General features: G+C 41.6%; 1 protein-coding gene across 1 annotated transcript in view; it reads right to left on the bottom strand.

The window, feature by feature from the left end:
• Positions 1-21,402, bottom strand: part of zmynd12 (zinc finger, MYND-type containing 12) — a 29,559-nt gene extending 8,157 nt beyond the window's left edge. The window contains exons 1-6 of the mRNA XM_052093972.1: positions 21,095-21,402; positions 20,216-20,357; positions 19,951-20,122; positions 17,933-18,102; positions 17,685-17,807; positions 17,524-17,605 (exon numbers count right to left, since the gene is read on the bottom strand). Of these exons, the coding sequence (XP_051949932.1) occupies positions 17,524-17,605; positions 17,685-17,807; positions 17,933-18,102; positions 19,951-20,122; positions 20,216-20,357; positions 21,095-21,207 (802 nt within the window). The 5' untranslated portion in view covers positions 21,208-21,402. The remainder of the gene's footprint in view (positions 1-17,523; positions 17,606-17,684; positions 17,808-17,932; positions 18,103-19,950; positions 20,123-20,215; positions 20,358-21,094) is intronic.
• Positions 21,403-23,303: the final 1,901 nt, after the last annotated feature.

The raw sequence follows: 23,303 nt of genomic DNA, 5'->3' as shown, positions 1-23,303 counted from the left end.
GAGAAACTTGCACAAACTTCACAGAAGGATAGGTTGTCATGTCACTGATGTGAAGACATGCGGGGCTGAGTGAGTCTGAGTTAGTGAGTCTGCGAGCACTGAATGTTGTGCGTAATTAAAATACATTCCACCAATGATGCAAGAATTAATATTCATTCAACACTGCAAATTAAAAAAATTATCTACTCTGCTGTAGCTAAAAAGATCATTATATCAATGAACTAGGCTAAATCAACATGAATGTTTTAAAGTACCCCCTTAAAAACATCCCGCGGGCCACATTGGAGTCCTTTGCAGGCCACACTTGAACAATAAACTGCCATGGAAACAGTATTTAAGATATATATTCCTTCTTTCCTTCCATTCCTGACATTATTCTAAAACATTTTGAAGCAATTTGGGTAAGAGGACTATTTCTAAGTCTGTTTAAGTGCCATACTTTCTGCTGCCAGACAAACAAATTACCATAGCTTGAGGCAGTTACTATTGCAGATGCTGAGAGAGTGACAGTAAATTTGGCATTAATCCACTTTGGATTAATTTGGTCTTAATCCACTGCTCTCTATCTTTTTTTCCTCTTCTGGAAAGTCATTCAAATGTGATAGTGTATTTTGTCTTTTGGTCTTGGAGCAAATTGGTAAGTGAAAATAATATTTGCTGTGATCTTTCATTCACCGCTGTCAAAGTTTACCCTGCAAACGTTTACTTCCGCGTTCCAAAACCCTGAGTGTGAAAAGGGTCTATTTTGATCTAAATCACACAATGTACGCAGAAGATATGCTAATGTTAAATGCCAAATGCATATGTCCACCTTGCAAGATATGAGACACTTCCTGGTTCCCATTTTCGCTATTAATTTAATGCCTTGCCATGAAAACACTGTTCGATATATAAGAAATCTGTTCACAATTTAGCATCTTCAATTCGAGTTCAGAGACTGCAATATTAAAAGAATCCAAAATGGCCGTCTTCCTGTTGGACCTAATGACTATAATTATGAAAGTTCTCCGGCTTGATGAGAACTATATATGTACCAATTTTGGTGATTGTAGGTGAAAATAGGGACGCTACAGAGGCCGTCTTACATGCCTTTTTAAACCTGTTAACCTTCACTGGCCAACAGGTGGGAAATTTGAGTGTGGATAAAAAATTATTGCTTTATTTTATATCAAAAATGTAATGTCTTCATGACACATCAAGTCGGACAGGTTTATAAATGGCATGAACCTGCTGGTGATCACTGGCGATCAGTTCTGCGCAGAACCTGCTCATCTTAAATGAGCCTATTGAGTTTGTCCTCGCTGCATCCTGTAGCGCGATGAACTACTGGATAAAATCCAATACATACTGGATGTTTGTAACCTCCGTGAAGTTGGCACCTCATTTAATTAAATCATTACCAAATCTATACCATTAGTCTGTGCAGCAATTGTGCCGCAAAAATGTATGTTTGTGCTAGTTCGGTGCTTGAGATATTAGATATAATTTTTTGACTGTATGACGTCTCTTTCCACCCCATGTGGTCCAAATTGCTGCAAAGTGGTGTCATTCATTTGTGCTCGATTTGTGTCATTAAAAGAAACACTGTATCTATTTCTCTGAATTCCTAAGAAATAAGAATATGACGAATCCAGGGCTTGCTGAGTGACTTCAGTCAGGCTTCCCAAGCAACCAATTGACCCAGTTGCTAGGGTAGAGTCACGTTGGATTAACCTCCTCGTTGTCACTTTAATGTGGTTCTCGCTCTTGATAGGATGCATGGTAAGTTGTGTGTGGATGCTGCGGAGTATAGCGTGAAGTCTCCACATGCGACAGGTCTCCGTGGTAACGCGCTCAACAAGCCACGTGATAAGATACATGGATTGACTGTCTCAGACGCAGAGGCAACTGAGATTCGTCCTCCGCCACACGGATTGAGGCGAGTCACTACGCCACCACAAGGACCTAGAGTGCATTGGGAATTGGGCATTCCAAATTGGGGAGAAAAATAAAATAAAAAACAATTTGAATTCAGTAAAATTGACACTGCATCCAAATCACACCAAAACCGGCGTCATTCATTTGTGCTCGATTTGTGCAAATTTTTGCCATTTAAAATAGTCTTGTATCTATTTCCCTTGCTTAGAAACAACATTAAACTTTTAGAGAGCAGTCATGTCACTCTCCACCTCTTGTGGTTCAAATCGCTCCAAACCAGTGTTGTTCGTTTGTGCCGTTAAAGAAACATCATAACACGTTCCTTTTTTTTTTGGGTATTTAACAAGATAGCTTTTGGGAACCCTGAAATCGTGTAGGCTAAGCCCTATTTCAATCGCACTTAACTGTCTTCATCGTTTGTGCTCACTTCTAAGTTTGTGCCATGTTTGGTGTAGTTGAAGCATTAATTTTTGGTCAAAGATTTAATCTTTCACCACATCAAACTCAAACACATCTCTCTGTGAGGAAATATTAGATTTGGTCTGATATTTAAACCTATAAAAACGAATTTCACCAAGCTGTTAGGTAAAATTTTGAAATTGTCCTTATTAAAATCACTTTAAATTGTTACTTTAAGCTTAAATACTTAAACTAATAACTTGAAATCAGTTATCCTCGATTTATCTATACATACACATATAAATATAGCAAGATACAATACAAATAAAAAAAAAAACAGTTAAAGTTAGTAAATAAAATTAATATCAATAACTTATTGTAATAAATATAATAAATATAGCCTACACAACCAGTCCAAAGGACACTACAAAGTTTGTTTCTCATAATCTTAAAACATTTTGATCTAAAGGCTTATTGTCAAACGCTTGGGATTATATCTGTACTCAAAAATAAATTGTGCTTAATTATAGATATCTAAACAACCTTTTTATTTATTTGTTTTATTTAAAAAATGATTTAGGAAAACTAGGTTACAAGTGTCCAGCATATGAAATCATTAAATACTGTTTAAAAAGGATCCCAGGATGCACCTGTAGTTGACCGAGAAAAGTATCTGTGTACAGAACTGGAATAGACAAAAGGATACACTAAAGTTCAAATAAAAGATGTTTCTGATTTAATTTGTTTTGGTCACAGCATAATTTCGATACATTTATGTTTCTTTTAATTTTGATGATGTTATACACCAAAATCTAAAATGTGCAGTAACAAATAATAAAGAATAGGCAAGTGTGACCAAACTTTTCTACAGCGTTCCAGTCTAACACTGAGGGGCTGTTCACACGGAGCGCGCTTTTGTGTGAGTCCATGCCACTTTTTAATTGATTTCAATGTAAACGTGCAATAGATAGACGTCTTTGATGACTTGTTTGTGTTTTTAGACGCCATGTCAAGTTAAAAAGTACCAAAACTGTTAAACGTCTAGAGTTGAGACACCTACTTTTGCTCTTCTGTAGATCTGCATGTAATTTTAGTGCAACAATGCATTCCAGCATGTGAACGGTACCTAACATTTTTTTAAAAATTGCACTGAAATTTCAAACAAATATTTTGAATATTTCTAAGGAAGATAAATAGTTTCAGTGTTTCTTTTAAAGGCACAAATCAGCACAAACAAACAACACCAGCAATTTGGACAACATGGGGTGTAGAGTGACGTCACTGTGCAACATTTGGTTAGTGGAGTGGAAGAGAGCAGATGCAGGAGTAACTTTTCAGTCCTTTAATGGTAGACACTGGAGTGGAACTAATGGCATACAAGGAAAACACACTGGAGTGGGACAAACATCATACGTGGAATTAGTTAAGGAAACTCGCTGGAGTGGAACAAACGTTGGAGTGAAACAAATGCTGGAGTGGAACAAAATATGCTAAACATCACAATGTAACAATATAAGAACTGAACAAAACAGGAGGGTATTTAAACAAGCGGGTGCAGATGAGGGAATGGAGAACAGGTGAGGGGGATTGGGAAAAGATGGCAGTGTATTAGTGGAAGTGTAGTCTGGGAGAAACTTAGGAAGGATGAAACAAAACCAATTAAAAATAAGATTTCATAGAACAGAACAGGCCATATGTTTTGGACACTCGGGTAAAGAGAGGGGCAGAGCTGTCAACCGATCACCATCTGGTGGTGAGTTGGGTCAGGGGGTGGGGAAAGACTCTGGACAGACCTGGGAAGCCCAAGCGAGTAGTGCGGGTGAACTGGGAACGTTTGGAGGAGGTCCCTGTCCGCGAGATCTTCAACTCACACCACCGGCGGAGCTTTTCAGGCATCCCTGCGGAGGTTGGGGACATTGAACCGGAGTGGGCAATGTTCAAAGCTTCCATTGCCGAAGCCGCGGTGGAGAGCTGCAGCCTCAAGGTTTTAGGTGCCGCAAGGGGTGGTAACCCTCGAACACCGTGGTGGACACGGGTGGTCAGGGAAGCCGTCCGACTGAAGAAAGAGGCCTTCCGGGATTTGTTGTCCCGGAGGTCTCCGGAGGCAGTTGCAAGGTACTGACAGGCCCGAAGGGCTGCGGCCTCGGCCGTGAGGGAGGCAAAGCAGTGGGTGTGGGAAAGGTTCGGAGAAGCCATGGAGAAGGACTTTCGGTCCGCACCAAAGTGCTTCTGGAAAACCGTCCGCCACCTTAGGAGGGGAAACGGGGAACCATTCAAGCTGTATACAGCAAAGATGGGACGCTGTTGACCTCAACCGAGGAGGTTATTGGGCGGTGGAAGGAACACTTTGAAGAACTCCTAAATCCCAACACGCCCTCTATGGTAGAGGCAGAGCCGGAGGATGATGGGGGATCAGATTCTATTTCCCTGGGGAGGTCACTGAGGTAGTCAAACAACTCCGCAGTGGCAAAGCCCCAGGGATTGATGAGATCCGACCAGAAATGCTGAAAGCTCTGGATGTGGAGGGGTGTCATGGATGACACGCCTCTTCAACATTGCGTGGAAATCTGGGACAGTGCCTAAGGAGTGGCAGAACGGGGTGGTGGTTCCCTCTTCAAAAGGGGGATCAGAGAGTGTGTGCCAACTACAGGGGTATCACACTTCTCAGCCTCCCTGGTAAAGTTTACTCCAAGGTGCTGGAGAGGAGGGTTCGGCCGATTGTCGAACCTCAGATTGAAGAGGAACAATGCGGTTTTCGGTCCTGGCCGTGGAACGACGGACCAGATCTTTACTCGCAAGGATCCTGGAGGGGGCCTGGGAGTATGCCCATCCGGTCTACATGTGTTTTGTGGATCTGGAGAAGGCGTATGACCGGGTCCCCCGGAGAGACTGTGGGAGGTGCTGCGGGAGTACGGGGTGGGGGTCCCTTCTTAGGGCTGATCCAATCCCTGTACGTCCAAAGCGAGGGCTGTGTCCGGTCCTCGGCACAAAGTCGAGTTCATTCCATGTGGGGTTGGTCTCCGCCAAGGCTGCGCTTTGTCACCAATCCTGTTTGTGATATTCATGGACAGGATATCGAGGCGTAGTCGGGTGGGGAAGGTGTGCGGTTCGGTGGGCTGGGGATCTCATCGCTGCTTTTTGCAGATGATGTTGTCTTCATGTCATCATCGGTCCGTGACCTTCAGCTCTCACTGGATCGCTTGGCAGTCGAGTGTGAAGCAGCTGGGATGAGGATTAGCACCTCTAAATCTGAGGCCATGGTTCTCAGCAGGAAACCGATGGAGTGCGTACTCCAGGTAGGGAATGAGGTTTTGCCCCAAGTGAAGGAGTTCAAGTACCTCAGGGTCTTGTTCACGAGTGAGGGGACAATGGAGCGGGAGGTTGGCCGGAGAATCGGGGCAGCAGGGGCGGTATTGCACTCGCTCTATCGCACCGTTGTCACGAAAAGAGAGCTGAGCCGAAAGGCAAAGCTCTCGATCTACCGGTCAATTTTTGTTCCTACCCTCACCTATGGTCATGAAGGTTGGGTCATGACCGAAAGAACTAGGTCGTGAGTACAAGCGGCCGAAATGGGCTTCCTCAGAAGGGTGGCGGGCTTCTCCCTTAGAGATAGGGTGAGGAGCTCAGTCATCCGTGAGGAGCTCGGAGTAGAGCCGCTGCTCCTTTGCGTTGAAAGGAGTCAGTTGAGGTGGTTTGGGCATCTGGTAAGGATGCCCCCTGGCCGCCTCCCTAGGGAGGTGTTTCAGGCACGTCCAGCTGGGAGGAGGCCTCGGGGAAGACCCAGGACTAGGTGGAGAGATTACATCTCCACACTGGCCTGGGAACGCCTCGGGGTCGCCCAGTCAGAGCTGGTTAATGTGGCTCGGGATAGGGAGGTTTGGGGCCCCCTGCTGGAGCAGCTGCCCCCGCGACCCGACTTCGGATAAGCGGTTGAAGATGGATGGATGGATAGAACAGAACGGAGAATAACTGTGACACACTGCTCCCAATACAAGCTGTTATTTTTAAGGAAGGGAAATAGATACATGTTTAATTTTAACAGCACAAATCGACCACAAATGAACGAAACCGGTTTGGTGCAATTTGGATGACATGTGGTGGATAGTGACTTCACTGCTACTGAATTAAAATTCCTATTTCTAATGAATTCAGGGAAATAGATACAATGTTTCTTTTAATGACACAAACTGAGCACAAATGAATGGCACCGGGTCGGAGCGATTTAGATCACATGGGTTGTACAGTGATGTCAAACAGCCAAAAAAAAAGGTCTAATATCTCAAACACCAAACCAGCATAAACATTAATTTTTGCGGCACAAATCGGCACAAACAAACGGTATAGATTTGGTAATGATTTAATCATATGGGGTGCCAACTTCATGGAGGTGGCTTGTTTCATACTGGTTATTTATACACCAAGCATGTTAAAAATGACAAAGTATTTTATACATTAAATCTACTAATAGCTTATGAATTTATACTGCGTGTTCAAACAATCATGATGTCGCCAAAATCCACTCTGCCGCATTCGTTACAAAATCCAGTACATATTGGATCTAATCCAGTACGTCATCATGCTACAGGCTGCAGTGAGGACCTCTTGGACCTTGGCTGTCCTATATTGGACATTTGTGGTATTGCGTCTGAGCACTTTGCCACTATCTAAAATTTGGAACAGAAATGATTTTCTAGTATTTTTACATTTCAGTTGACATTTTTATTATATTTTATTTATTATTATTTAAGTTTGTGCAGTAAATCTTCATTACAATAAACTTAGAATTCTATAGCTTTTTATTTCACTTTAAAAACTGCTTTCAATTGCACAATAAATTGCAAGGTCAACAGTATTTAAGATATCAAATATCCCTTTAAAGTTTTACATCAGCAGTGTATTAACATTATTCTAAATAATTTTGAAGCAATTCATGTAAACACAAGAGGGTTATTTAAAAGTTTGAGTTATTTAAAGCCTTACTTCCTGGTGCCAGTTGGTGGTGCTATGACCGTGACCCATAAAAGCCACATAAATGCGATCAGCCCCCATTGCAAAACATACAGCTGAATATTCGTCAAAAACATACAATGCACACACAAGTTAAAAGGAATTTTCTGTTTCACATTTTTGCCTTAATTTATTGAATTGCCATAGCAACACCATTCAAAATATCAAAAATCTGTTCGCAATTTAGCATCTTCAATGTCTTGGAATAATATTGGCTAAGATTGGTGCCAGTCACATTAATCACCTAAGAGGAGTATTCAAAAGTTCGGGGCCTGCAATTTTCTAAATAATGCACATTCAATCCAAAATAGCCAACTTCCTGTAGGGTGGAGCCAATGACTGTAGTTTTGAAATTTGTCCAGCTTGATGAGAACAATATATGTAGCGAGTTTGGTTACCATAGAAGAAACTGACCCCATCACTTTTGTCAAAAGGTGGCATTTTCCCAAGTGTAATGGCCGACAACTCTCATGTGTGTGCAAAATATCATGAAAATTCAATACATCAAAAACATGTGAATATTCATAAAAAGGAATAATTACATTTTATGTATTGCCATGGCAACACTATTTAAGATATCAAGAATCCCTTCAGAATTTTAAATATGCACTGTCTTGACATTTAAAAAAAAAAATGGAAGCAATTCAGGTAAACAAAAGAGGGGTATTTCAAAGTCTGTTAAAAGTGCTACACTTCCTTCCGCCAGTTTGTGGCACTATGACCGTGATCCACAATAAACACATCAATGTGATCAGCCCACAAGGCCAAACATACGCCTCAATTTTTTATGCAAATCACACAATGCATGCAGAAGATATGAGACACTTCCTGTGTCCCATTTTTTTTATTAATTTATCACATCGCCATGGCAACAACGATATATAATTTTTTTTTTCACAATTTAGCATCATCAAAATCTTGTCATTATGTCGCCCACATTTGTAACCTTTAAAATGAATCCTCTAGGAGGAGTATTTCAAATTCCAGAGAATGCATTTTTCAAACAAAAATAAAAAATGGCTGACTTCCTGTTAGGCGGAGCTTATGACTGTCAGCACGCAAGTTGCACTTTCAGTGCTTGGGCCCTCATAATTCTTAGAAGAACAATAGGGCCTCTGCACTTTCGGTGCTTGGGCCCTAATAATAATAATACTCCTTAGAAGAATAATAGGGTCTCTGCAATTTCAGTGCTTGGGCCCTAATAATCCTTAGAAGAAAAATAGGGTCTCTGCACTTTCAGTGCTTGGACCCTAATCATAATGGTATGCAAGAGTGTCAGAGAGATATGATAGATTGTGGAAACAAGATCTCTTTTATCTACCAAATATAACCCTCCAGTGTTCGATCTTCTGAGGTAAATAAACCAGTTTTATTTTAAAGCAGTTCCACTGACTCTCTATTAGATATTCAGAAACATGATCTATCATTTATTGTTTGAAACATTAATTTACAGACCGTTTGTCCCATTTGAAGATGTTTTGAGTTGCTTGACTAAACTGCGACCATAGTCTGACATTAAAGCTTAAGTACAGTATGCAAAACAGCTTTCTGAATACGCCTCTAGTCTGCTGTTGTTCAAACTGTCAGATAGTTCTACTCCCAAATCACACCATTGGTTGTGTAATGTTGTTGGGGAGGGTCTCGGTGGGTCACTCAAAACAAAACATACATTTTTATAGTGCCACAGAGACAGAGTTAACAGTTTTAGAGAAAATTAACCTATGCCTGGCTTACTTATAGTTGTTTCTGCATATTAAGCTGGGATAGAAGAATTTTAACACTGAAAAAGTTACATAATTCAGCTTTAAGCTCCATACTGCCATGCAAATGCAAATGCAAAACTATTAATTTAGTCAGTATCGAGTCAAATTGGGTCTTTTAGACTGTAATCTGTCCTGTGACCTAAGGGTTCAACTTTCAGAGAAAAAACTATGAGATTTTATAATCAACATTCGGATGGACAATCAAAAGTTTGAAGCCATTTTTTGCATTTTCAATGTTGGCGTATGTGGAGCGGAGGGGGGTGGGGCCGGGTCGGAATATTGCGCGCCCGGTCCCCAATCGGCCTGATGAGGCGCGCGAGGAATAAAGGCGGCCGGTGACGATTGTTCGAGAGAGAGAGAGAGAGACAGAGAGAGAATTACGGGCGCCGCTGCCATCTGCCGGGTGACGGAGTAGCGCGACCGCCCGGATGCGGGGAGCGGCCATCGTCCACGGGGCAAGTGGGGACGGGATACCCCGACTGCCTGGAGCGAGGGAGCCACTGCCGGGAGCGGAGGAGTGCCCTGCTGTCCCCAGAGACGCGGAGGGGTCGAGGGAGACCGCCGTCCGCGAGGGGAGGAGGGAAGAAACTCTCCGACCGCCCGGAGCGGTAGGGCCGCTGCCAGGCATGGAGGAGTGTCCCCATTTGCTGCCAGGAAAGCGGAGGCGCGTTCTGCCCGCTGGGGGTCGAAGGTTTCACTCCGGTTCGCCCGGGGTTGGAGCGGCTGTCGTCCGCCTGAGTGTGGAGGAGTGTTCGAGGACCACGCGAAGGTACATCAGAGAACCGGTGAGTGAGCTTTTTCTCTCTCTCCTCTCTCTCTGCCTTTCGCACCATGTTGGCCTTTTCCCTCGCCTATTTTGTTGTTGTTTGTCCCCTTTTGTCTCCTCCCAGGGCGAGGAAGGCGGGGATGACCACGCGAGATACACCCCGCCCCAGGGATAGGGGGGGTGTAAGTCATGCCGGTGGCACCCCGGCCTGAGATAACGCCAGGAGGAATGTGGAGGGGAGGGGCGCGGGGCCGGGTCGGAATATCGCGCGCCCGGTCCCCAATCGGCCTGATGAGGCGCGCGAGGGATAAAGGCGGCCGGTGACGATTGTTCGAGAGAGAGAGAATTACGGGCATGTCCGCATGTGTGTTTGTTTTTTAAGTTTCTTATTAAATTATTATTTATGTTGACAAGCCGGTTCTCGCCTCCTCCTTGCCCATCCTTTAACTGTTTTACAGCGTAGTTACTATAGGTTCGCTTTGTAGCGCTCTATTCACTTCAGATATTATCTGTATGACTGTCTAGTACACTACACGGAGAATAAGAATAAACCTGTGGCGAGTCTGTGTCCCTGAATAATATTGGGTCATGCTTGTTGATGCTGATCTGTGAAATCACACACACACACACACACACACACACAAACACACACACACACACACACACAAGGACATGCAGGCTGAGCTGTTTCCTGCTGTACAGGTCAGGAGTTATATTATGTGGCTGGCCGCAGGGTGGTACCAGTGTCAGCCTACTGACTTTGAGTCAGTAGTTAAAGAAGGCAGTGAACACGAAGGATCAGTGCACACTGACCACTGAACAGACAGTATGGACACTGAGCTAAGCCAGCCACGTCACTGGAAGACTAAGCCAAAACACAGCTGAGGTTAATAGGCTTAGAGAGAGAGAACTAGGGCAGGAGCATGCAAACACACTTGAGGCCATGTCATGCTTGATCTTAGTTATCAGTGGAGTAAAACAAGTTTTGCCACAGGACACAAACTCATGACATGATTCCAAATATAAAGCAAAAATAAGCACACAAGCTTCATACACTACGCAGACAAACACACACACAAACACACACTTGTTTTTATATCATAGTGGGCACTCTCCATTGCATTTTATGGATTTTATACAGATCTAACAATAATTTCTATCCCCTAACCCTACCCCTAAACCTAACATTCAGATAACTTTTTATACTTGAAGTGTCCTCATAAACCACGTTTATAGCATAATTACGTGTGTATACTCTAGAATAGTGCTAGTGAATGGTCCTCGTAAACCATATATACCTGAACACACACACAGTCTCGGTACAGGCTGTTATGAATGCTTATACAGAATTAAATCCACACTGCACAGACGTGACATTTTACATCTGATGTATACAGGAAGTGATCATAACAACGATAAACATTAATTAAATATACAGTATCTGCCAGGATTTTAATCACATGTTTTCACTCCAAAAATATATATTTTTTTACTTAGTATTTTTGTCTTGTTTTCTAGGAAAAATATCTTGTTACACTTTACTGGTAATACTTCAACATAAGTTAATTACATTAGTAACCATAAAGTAAAAATGAACAATACTTTTACAGACATATTATTTTTGGTTACTGTTAAAGGTAATGTAGGCTATTTTTTTATGGCTTAATATGCAGAAATGTTCCTTCTACCTAAAAATTATTACTGAAATAATTGTCCTGCGATATTTCACCAGTCTCTGTGACAGAATTAACAGTATAAACAGCTAATAAAAATGTAATTGCAGGCTGTGGACACTTTGGCAGGGTTGGGAGGGTTACTTTTAAAATGTATTCCACTACAGATTACAGACTTAATGCTGTAAAATGTAATTTGTAACATTATGTTAGATTACTCAATGTCAGTAATGTATTCTACATACTTTGGATTACTTCAGCACTGGCAGTTTTGTTTTAACTTGTTTTGACTATTAAAAAGGTTAATAACAAGTGAACAAAAACATCAGCCAGTATAGTAAGACAAAATACACTTATATAAAAACTAATCCTGAAAAAAAACAGGATTTTATAGAAAAGACACAAACACAAGTGAATTTGTTTTTAACCAAACCTACAATACACTATAATGCATAGGTCTGCATCCAAACAAACACAAAATAACTAAATAAAGGATTGAATAAATAAATAATCTTTAGGACTTTTGCCTGTGTTAAGTTTATATAGGTGTATAGTGTACGCTTTACAACATTAACCAATCACGACCAAATACGCTGATAAACAAGAGCACATGACTGCCCGCCTTTACCGTAGGAACCTAGAGATAACATATTTCTGCACATAGCCACAGATCTGTCTCGCAGAAGAGTCGGAGACACTGTGAAAGTCCAAAGTGACAGCATTGCTAACACCCCGCTCATACTCCGCTGAAGCCTCCCTCACAAGTATGTGTAAATGAGGCATCAGTCTCGTGGAAGTTTCAGAATGGCTAAAATTGCTTGCAGCACTTTTCATATCAACATATACAAATACATTTTTTTTATGAACATTATGCATACTTTGGGCAATGTAGAATGAACAGTAACAATAATAATATTTTTTTTTTTATTAAAACATTAACCAAGATTCATGATATCTACAGTGCGTTCAGAATGTTTTCAGACCCCTTCATTTTGTTATGTTGGAGCCTTATGCTAAAATGCTTTAAATTATTATTATTTTTTTTTCATATCAATCTACACTCCATACCCCATGGCAAAGCAAGACACAGATTTTTGATAACTTTCAAATTTATGAAGAAAAAACTGAAATATCACACTGACATAAGTATTCAGACCCTTTCCTATGACACTAGAAATTTAGCTCAGGTACATCTCATTTCTCTGGATCATCTTTGAGATGTTTCTACACTTTGATTGGAGTCCACCTGTGGCAATTTCAACTGATTGGACATGATTTGGAAAGGCATACACCTGTCTATATAAGATCTCACAGCTGAAAATGCAGAAAATCAGAGCAGAAACCAAGCCATGAGGTCAAAGGAACTGCCTGCAGAGCTCAGAGACAGGATTGTGGTGAGACACAACTCTGGGGAAGGCTACAAACAATTTTGGTTATATAGAAAGTTCCCAAGAGCACCATGGCCTCCATAATTATTAAATGAAAGATGTTTGGAACAACCAGGACTCTTCCTAGAGTTGGCTGCCCTGCAAAACTGAGCAATCGGGGGAGAAGGGCCTTGGTAAGAGAGGTGACCAAGAACCGGATAGTCAATCTGGTTGAGTTCCAGAGATCATGTGTAGAGATGGGAGAAACTACACTCCACCGATCTGGGCTTTATGGCAGAGAGGCCAGACGGAAGCATTTCCTCAGTGCAAGACACATAAAAAAAGCACCTCAAGCACTCTTAGACTGAGAGAAAAAAGATTCTCTGGTCTGATGAAACGAAGATTGAACTGTTTGGCCTCAATTCTAAGCATCATGTCTGGAGGAAACCAGGTACCGCTCATCACCTGCGGTGGTGGTATCATGCTGTGGGGTGCTTTTCAGCAGCAGGGACAGTGGGACTGGTCAGGGTTGAAGGAAAGCTGAACACAGCAAAATACAGAGATATCCTTAATAAAATCATAGTCCAGAGTGCTCAGGACCTCAGACTGGGCAGAAGGTTCTCCTTCCAACAGGACAATGACCCTAAGCACACAGCAAAGAAAATACAAGAGTGGTTTAGGGACAACTCTGTGAATGTTCTTGAGTGACCCACACAGAGCCCGGACTTGAACCCAATCGTACATCTGTGGAGACCTGAAAATGACTGGCCACCGACAGTCCCCATCCATCCAGACAGAGCTTGAGAGGATCTGCAGAGAAGAATGGCAGAAAATCTCCAAATCCAAGTGTGCAAAGTTTGTCACATAATACCAAAACAAATTGAGGCTGTAATCGCTGCCGAAGGTGCTTCAAATAAGTACTGAGATAATGATTGTATACTTATGTCAATGTGATATTACATTTGTTTCATTTAAATAAATTTGCAAATGTATCAGTGTAGACTGATATGACCTTTTTTTAATTTATTTTTTAAAGTATTTTAGCGAAAGGATGCAACATACCAAAATGGGAAAAAAATGAAAGGGTCTGCATACTTTCTGAATTAAATGTTAAGCTTTAACTAAATGTTAACAAATAGAACCTTATTTTTAAAGGGTTACCAAATATCTAAACATCTTTGCATATTAAAACTTAATTATTTAGAAAATATATCTTTAAATGTTTTTCTTACCCCATAGGCAATTTTTCCCACATTCCCAGTGGGTCAGAAGTTTAAATACACTTTGTTAGTATTTGGTAGCATTGCCTTTAAATTGTTTAACTTGGGTCAAACGTTTTGTGTAGCCTTCCACAAGCTTCTCACAATAAGTTTCTCAAATTTTGGCCCATTCCTCCAGACAAAACTGGTGTAACTGAGTCAGGTTTATAGGCATCCTTGCTCACAAATGCTTTTTCATTTCTGCCTGCAAATTTTTTGGATTGAGGTCCGGACTTTGTGATGGCCACACCTTGACTTGGTTTTCATTAAGCCATTTTTCCACAACTTTGGATGTATGTGTGGGGTCATTGACCATTTGGAATACCCAATTGTGACAAAGCTTTACCTTTCTGGCTGGTGTCTTGAGATTTTGCTTTAATATATCCACATAATTTTCCTTCATAATGATGCCATCTATTTTGTAAAGTGCACCAGTCCCTCTTACACCAAAGCACCCCCACAAAATGATGCTGCCACCCCATGCTTCATGGTTGGGATGGTGTTCTTTGGCTTGCAAGCCTCACCCTTTTTCCTCCAAACATAACAATGGTCATTATGGCCAAACAGTTCCATTTTTGTTTCATCAGACCAGAGGACATTTCTCCAAAAAGTGAGATCTTTGTCGCCATGTGCACTTGCACAATGGCAGTTTTGGAGCATTGGCTTCTTCCATGCTGAGCAGCCTTTCACATTATGTTGATATAGGACATGTTTTACTGTGGATATAAATACTTGTCTTGCTGTTTCCTCCAGCATCTTCACAAGGACCTTTGCTGTTGTTCTGGGATTGATGTGCACTTTTCGCACCAAACTACATTCTTCTCTAGGAGACTGAATGTGTGTCCTTCCTGATGCTGCGTGGTCCCATGGTGTTTATACTTGTGTACTATTGTTTGTACAGATGAACGTGGTACATTCAAATGTTTGGAAATTTCTCCCAAGGATGAACCAGATTTTTTTTCTGAGGTCTTGGCTGATTTATTTAGATTTTCCCATGATGTCAAGCAAAGAGGCACTTGTTTTGAAGGTAGGCCTTAAAATACATCCACAGGTACACCTCCAATTCAGTACACTTCCTATAAGAAGCTAATTGGCTTATTGCCTAAAGGCTTGACATAATTTTCTGGAATTTTCCAAGCTGTTTAAAGGCACAGTTAACTTACTGTATGCAAACTTCTGACCCACTGGAATTGTGATATAGTACATTAAAAGTGAAACAATCTGTCTGTAAACAATTGTTGGAAAAATTACTTGTGTCCTGCACAAAGCAGATGTCCTAAACGACTTGCCAAAACTATAGTTGCCAATATGAAATCTGTGGAGTGGTTACAAAATTTGTTTTAATGTCTTCAACGTAAGCGTATGTAAACTTCTGACTTCAACTGTGTGTGAACACACACAAGCATACACACACATGCACACTGATGAGACAAAACATTATGACCACCGTCCTAATGTTCCTGCTGTTAGTCCTCCACGTGCCACCAAAACAGCACCGACCCGCCGAGGCATGGAATCTACAAGACTCCTGAAGGTGTCCTGTGGTATCTGGCACCAAGACATTAGCAGCAGATACTTCAAGTCTTGTAAGTTGCAAGGTGTAGCCATAGTTGATCGGACTTGCTGGTCCAGATTGAGATCTGGGGAATTTGGAGGCCAGGGCAATAACTTGAACTTTTCATCATGTACCTCAAACCATTCTCGAACAATGTGTGCAGTGTGGTAGGGTGCATTATCCCGCTAAGAGGCCACTGCCATCATGAAGGGGTGTACCTGGCCTGCAACAATGTTTAGGTAGGTGGCACGCATCAAATTGACATCCAGATAAATAGCCAGACCCAGCAGAACATTGCCCAGAGCATCACACTCCCTCCACGGGCTTGTAGTCATTCCACAGTGCATCCTGGTGCCATCACATCCCTGGTAAACTGTGCACATGTACAAGTCCATCCACTTGATGTAAAAAGAAAACAGACTTTCTTCCACTGCTCCAAGATCCAGTTCCGACGCTTGTGTTCCTATTGTAGGTGCGATACACTGTGTGTGTGTTGTGACACATTCCTCTGGTAACCATCATTACAATTTTCTGTGACTTGTGCGACAGTAGACCTTCTGTCGGTTCGGATCAGACGGGATAGCCTTCGTTGCCCTCGCATGTCGATGAGCCTTAGGCGCCCAACACCCTGTCGCCAGTTTGTGGATTGTCCCTCCTCGGACCATTGTCAGTAGATTCTCACTAATGCTGACTGGGAGCACCCCACAAGCCTTGCCATTTCAGAGATGCTCTGACCCAGTCATAACAATTTGGCCCTTGTCTCATATATATATCCATCCATCCATCCATCTTCAACCGCTTATCCGAAGTCGGGTCGCGGGGGCAGCTGCTCCAGCAGGGGGCCCCAAACTTCCCTATCCCGAGCCACATTAACCAGCTCTGACTGGGCGACCCCAAGCGTTCCCAGGCCAGTGTGGAGATGTAATCTCTCCACCTAGTCCTGGGTCTTCCCGAGGCCTCCTCCCAGCTGGACGTGCCTGAAACACCTCCCTAGGGAGGCGGCCAGGGGCATCCTTACCAGATGCCCAAACCACCTCAACTGACTCCTTTCAACGCAAAGGAGCAGCGGCTCTACTCCGAAGCTCCTCACGGATGACTGAGCTCCTCACCCTATCTCTAAGGGAGAAGCCCGCCACCCTTCTGAGGAAGCCCATTTCGGCCGCTTGTACTCGCGACCTAGTTCTTTCGGTCATGACCCAACCTTCATGACCATAGGTGAGGGTAGGAACGAAAATTGACCGGTAGATCGAGAGCTTTGCCTTTCGGCTCAGCTCTCTTTCGCGGACTAACGGTGCGATAGAGCGAGTGCAATACCGCCCCTGCTGCCCCGATTCTCCGGCCAACCTCCCGCTCCATTGTCCCCTCACTCGTGAACAAGACCCCGAGGTACTTGAACTCCTTCACTTGGGGCAAAACCTCATTCCCTACCTGGAGTACGCACTCCATCGGTTTCCTGCTATATATATATATATATATATATATATAAACAATGATTTGCATCTCAAGTAAATGTATCCTTGTTTAAGGATGTTTAGATATTGTTACTGGAAAACAAGCTTAAAATACACAAGTTAATTTCTTAAGTTAATTAAGTTAATTATTTGCATCTTAATTTTTTTATGTAAACATAGGCATATAACTAACACAGTTTGGATTTACAAATAGGCAAGAAGAGAAATGTGTGTGGTGGTAATAGGGGCAGAATTAAAAAGCTGGTTGGATAATTCATGGAACCTTTTTTTGCAGTCAACAGAGACAAGGCTGTGTATGTGGATGTGCCATTTTGTGTCAGACAGGATGGTCTCTGTGCCACTTACCAAAGCACTCCTCTGCTTGAGTGCCACTCTGACTGATACCTTCCATCAGCTTACACAGGTGAGTGTGCCAGGAATCGGCCACCTGTACACATAGACAAAGCGATGAGAGGCATTTCATAGGGACAGATGGCATAGTGTGCACTGATGGTAGGTGTGTCTACCTCTGTATAGAGCGAGCAGGCAACATCAGGCTTGTTTTGCTTCAAAAACACATCGGCCATCAGAAAATATCCTCCACATGTCACAGTACTTCGTAAACCATACATCTCACTGGCATAGTACACCTACACAAGGAAAAAATGATTCCTACCTAATCATAATGACAATACATATTACCACACATAAACACATCAGCGATAATAATTACACGCATACCATCGCAAATCGCTTCACACACGTTAGGACTTACATCATTGGCAAAGTGAGATAGAGCAGATGTGTATTCTCCTGTAGCAGTGTGCAGTCGGCCCAGGGTTCTGTGTAGCTGATGAAGGACCATGCGACTGCAGCCTGGTGTTTTCATAACTGTCCATTCAGCTTTAGACAGATACTCATGTGCCTGAGAGAGAGAACCTAAACCTAAATGTGAACAAATAAACATAGATTGAGTGAAGAGAGGGTCCTTGAGTGACTAACTAATAGTGATCAAACTAATAAAGAAAATATTTTATATTTTCTGTTGGAATAGATCTCTTAATAATGCTCCTCTTCTTTAAAGATACATATCGTGTGTTCATTTGTCTAAGGCGGAGGTTGAAATCTGCCACTCTCCCATCAGGTATGACTTACAGTTTTCAAATTTTATTTGTGCATGTGTCATACAAAGTTTGACATAACTGAAACCAAATGCATTTAGTTCTTGAATGTGTCTTGCAGGGTTGGGGAGTAACGGAATACGCTTAACAAATGTATGCATTTGAAATACAAAATATTAGTAACTGTATTCCATTACGGTTACAATTTAACTTACGTTGGTAATCAGAATAGTTACATTCAAAAAGTATTTTGAGTTCTGAAAAGATTACTTTGCATTTTACTGTAATTTTTTTTAATTAATATTTAGTCAAATCAGTTGGAAAACATTTATTCAAATTGTAACTGATTGTAATTGAAGCACGTGTGTTCAAACGAGAACTTCGTTTAGCCCTTAAAATTCAAGTTCTGCATAACACTGTGAATGAGCTTCTCTCATAGTGCTCACAGAGGGGGATCTCTTTAAAACATCTCCTTTTGTGTTTTACATAAAATGAGTACGAGTATGACACTTTTAATTTTTGGGTGAAATATTCCTTTAAGAGCTTTCAGTGCAGACATTTTGCTCAGACTGAACACATCTGCACTACCAGTCTGTCACATCCTGAATTAAATAACAAAAGTGTCTTCCACACTCCGTTCATGTCCAAGCGCCGCCCTTGAGCCCACCAACGGATCATACCACAGGAAGTAAACAGGGATTAATGCCAGCCTTGGTTTTAGCAAACATTTGTTTCCATTCTGTCCTGAAGTGGAAGTTATTGTGTGTCAGCCTCCGGAGAGGTTCGGAAAGTGAAATGAACTGTGGAGTGTACTTGTGATTTTGTATCTAATGGATTCTGGAGAGCTTTAAAATTTGTACGCCCTCCTCCATTTTTCTTTTAGAATGATGGTAGATTTCACAGACCCTTAAAGGGATAGTTCACCCCAAATTAAATTTCTCCTATCATTTACTCACCCTCATGTCCTCCCAGATGTGTATGACTTTCTTTCTTCTACTGAACACAAACTAAGATTTTAGAAGGAAATATTAGCTCTTTAGGTCTTTTCAGTGCAAATGAATGGTGGCCAGACATTTAAAGGTCCAAAAAGCACATAAAGGCAGCATGAAAGTAATCCAAATGACTCCTGTGGACAATCCATGCCTTTAGAAGCAATATGATAGGTTTGGGTGAGAAAAATATTTAAGTACTTTTTTTACTATAAATCTCCACTTGTGAAAGTGGAGATTTATAGTAAAAACATATTTAATTATTGATCTGTTTCTCACCCAAAGTGACTGTATCGCTTCAGAAAACATAGGCCTACTGTATATTAAACCACTAGATTCATATGGATTACTTTCATGCTGCCTTTATGTGCATTTTGGACTTTCAAAAGTCTGGCTACCATTTATTTGCACTGAAAACCCTACAGAGCTAAAATAAAATTCTAAAAATATTAGTTAGTGTTTAGTAGAACATAGAAAGTCATACACATCTGGGATGGCATGAGGGTGAGTAAATGACGAGAAACGTTTCATCTTTGGGTAAACTATCCCTTTAAATATTTGCTTGTCTGTGTTTCCCCAGTTCAAAACCAACAAATAACTCTCAATCTTTTTTTGAAATGTGTGTTCAAGTCTCCCTGGGTGAGCTCTTTGCAGATGCAAATGTGTGTTTTTGTATATCTTACCTATGTTCGCTTGCGCAAGCTGTAGATAAGCTGGTACTAGTTCAACATCACAAGACCCATAAAGCCGCATGGCCCAGCGTAGGTGGAGGAGAGCAGCCGGTAAGACATTTTGAAACCTCCTTTTGGACACAAACCTCTGTTCCTCTAAACGAGCAATCTCTATTAGTTGTTCCTAGTGTTGTTCAAAACACACACTAATCAGACATCTGATCTTTTGTCATTCACATGCATCACATTGTATGTGCTGGAGTAAGTGTATGCAAACCTTTTTCTTCAGGGTCTCTGCGTGATAGTGGTCTCGGGCGGCCTGCAGGGCGTGAAGCGGTGCAGGTGTGTGAATAGACACCAGTAGTAGACACACTTTTTCATGTATACTGGTCCAGTCCGCGTGCTGGTGGTCGGGGTGACTATAATTGAATTTGAATTCAGTAAAAAAAACTTTTGCAAAGAAAATTTTGCATTTTATGATATTAATTAATTTTATATTAAACACATTGCTTAAAAATTGCTTAAAAAGCTTGATTGATTGTGCTTTTGAGGCCAGAGAAAATATTGGCAGAGCAAATAAAAATCTGGATTACCTACTGATTTTATTTGTGCGGCTGACTGCAGTACTGCACTAAAGGTTTGGTTTTGGGATGAGTGCAGATTGTCCTTTAAGAGCTGCTTGTCAGAGAACTGTTTGTTCCTCTTAAGACAAAAAAACTGACCTATCGACTATATACGTTGACATTGAGAGCGTGAATATACGTTGTGAGGATAGTGGCGTCTTTAAAATAGCAAGTGAAACCTCGGCGAATGGACACAAAACGCATAGTTTTTTTCCAGTCATATTTCTTTTTTTTCCTGGTTGGTTTTAAGCACGCACGGCTGGTTATTCTCTTCCCTCTCTACATAATTTCTCCTCCAGCTGTTTGAACTCGTTCAACCTTTCCATCTCCGCAGCAACACGGCCAAGAATGTGTATTTGGAAATATGAGCTTATAGTGCCACCTGGTGTCTATACGCGCAATTACCCAATGGTTTTGTCGTTCTTATCAAGCTGCAGTTGTATCCATATTTTCCCGGTACTAATTTAAAGTGCTCTCTGGTTAGTACAAAGACAACAACTCATAGATAAATAACCCGAAAGCTCCAGACTCACCAGTAAAATGTGACTCGGCATTTTGTGCACCGAAGTTTTGCAGGTTTCTGGCAAAGTTCGCACAGCTTCTTCACTCCTTTTGGATTTGCGAGCGGGTTGATGGTCGCCGACATCCCAAATAAAGTTACGATTTAAAGTAATACATTATATTTTTCAGTATCAGATTAAGCCACGAGAATACGTGTCCACCTGATACAAAGATTGTAATTTTAACGATTAACTGTTTTTCATTAAAAACAACTCACCTAGTTAACGTAAATATTTGAGGGAAATGAAAAGTATTTTGTTTGTGTCCGAGTACTATTGTGTTCTTCCTTTGTTTCCGATTTGGTCACCATGGAGATGAACTCGCGCCGCCGGTCAAGACCACCCGTGTGATTTCCATTTTTTGTATTTTTCATAATTTTACTTATATTTTTATGTATTGCAATTAGGTTTACCTTTAGATTTTAATAGCTGTAATATCGACTTTATCAAACTTCGTTCACAATCTTTTTTAAAATAAGACGTAAGCTACAGGTTTGTCGCCATCTGCTGTCGAAACAATTTCGCTTCCCTGACAATAAAGGTGCGTTTCAAGCCACAGGGTCCCTACTACGCAGTGTTCACTGCTCCCTATTCAATCAGCACGGGCTATTTGCTGAAGTCCACTACACTTGACAAGATCACCGCGATGAGCACGCCGTTTAGAAATGTGTCTGAGTGAGCACACTCTTCTAGGTAAAGAATTTACAGATTCAGCTGATTGTAGGCCTAAATGTAAAATTAGAACGTGTAGAAAGAATTGTTTTTATTAATTAACCTTATCACATTGGTATTCACAAGGTTCATTTGTGAAAGATTATGCCATTTAGTAATTATGTTAAGATTCATTCTGTGTGTGTGTGTGAATATATACACTCACCTAAAGGATTATTAGGAACACCTGTTCAATTTCTCATTAATGCAATTATCTAATCAACCAATCACATGGCAGTGGCCTCAATGCATTTAGGGGTGTGGTCCTGGTCAAGACAATCTCCTGAACGCCAAACTGAATGTCAGAATGGGAAAGAAAGGTGATTTAAGCAATTTTGAGCGTGGCATGTTTGTTGGTGCCAGACGGGCCGGTCTGAGTATTTCACAATCTGCTCAGTTACTGGGATTTTCACGCACAACCATTTCTAGGGTTTACAAAGAATAGTGTGAAAAGGGAAAAACATCCAGTATGCGGCAGTCCTGTGGGCGAAAATGCCTTGTTGATGCTAGAGGTCAGAGGAGAATGGGCCGACTGATTCAAGCTGATAGAAGAGCAACTTAGCCTGAAATAACCACTCGTTACAACCGAGGTATGCAACAAAGCATTTGTGAAGCCACAACACGCACAACCTTGAGGCGGATGGGCTACAACAGCAGAAGACCACACCGGGTACCACTCATCTCCACTACAAATAGGAAAAAGAGGCTACAATTTGCAAGAGCTCACCAAAATTGGACAGTTGAAGACTGGAAAAATGTTGCCTGGTCTGATGAGTCTCGATTTCTGTTGAGACATTCAGATGGTAGAGTCAGAATTTGGCGTAAACAGAATGAGAACATGGATCCATCATGCCTTGTTACCACTGTGCAGGCTGGTAGTTGTGGTGTAATGGTGTGGGGGATGTTGTCTTGGCACACTTCAGGCCCCTTAGTGCCAATTGGGCATTGTTTAAATGCCACGGCCTACCTGAGCATTGTTTCTGACCATGTCCATCCCTTTATGGCCACCATGTACCCATCCTCTGATGGCTACTTCCAACAGGATAATGCACCATGTCACAAAGCTTGAATAATTTCAAATTGGTTTCTTGAACATGACAATGAGTTCACTGTACTAAAATGGCCCCCACAGTCACCAGATCTCAACTCAGTAGAGCATCTTTGGGATGTGGTGGAACGGGAGCTTCGTGCCCTGGATGTGCATCTCACAAATCTCCATCAACTGCAAGATGCTATCCTATTAATATGGGCCAACATTTCTAAAGAATGCTTTCAGCACCTTGCCATGACAACAATCAATGCCACGTAGAATTAAGGCAGTTCTGAAGGCGAAAGGGGGTCAAACACAGTATTAGTATGGTGTTCCTAATAATACTTTAGGTGAGTGTGTGTGTGTGTGTGTGTATATGTATATATATATATATATATATATATATATATATATATATATATATATATATATATATATTAG

Source organism: Xyrauchen texanus, chromosome 27 (genome assembly GCF_025860055.1).
Source record: "Xyrauchen texanus isolate HMW12.3.18 chromosome 27, RBS_HiC_50CHRs, whole genome shotgun sequence".
Lineage (NCBI taxonomy): Eukaryota > Metazoa > Chordata > Actinopteri > Cypriniformes > Catostomidae > Xyrauchen > Xyrauchen texanus.
This window is presented reverse-complemented; position numbering and strand designations above follow the sequence as displayed.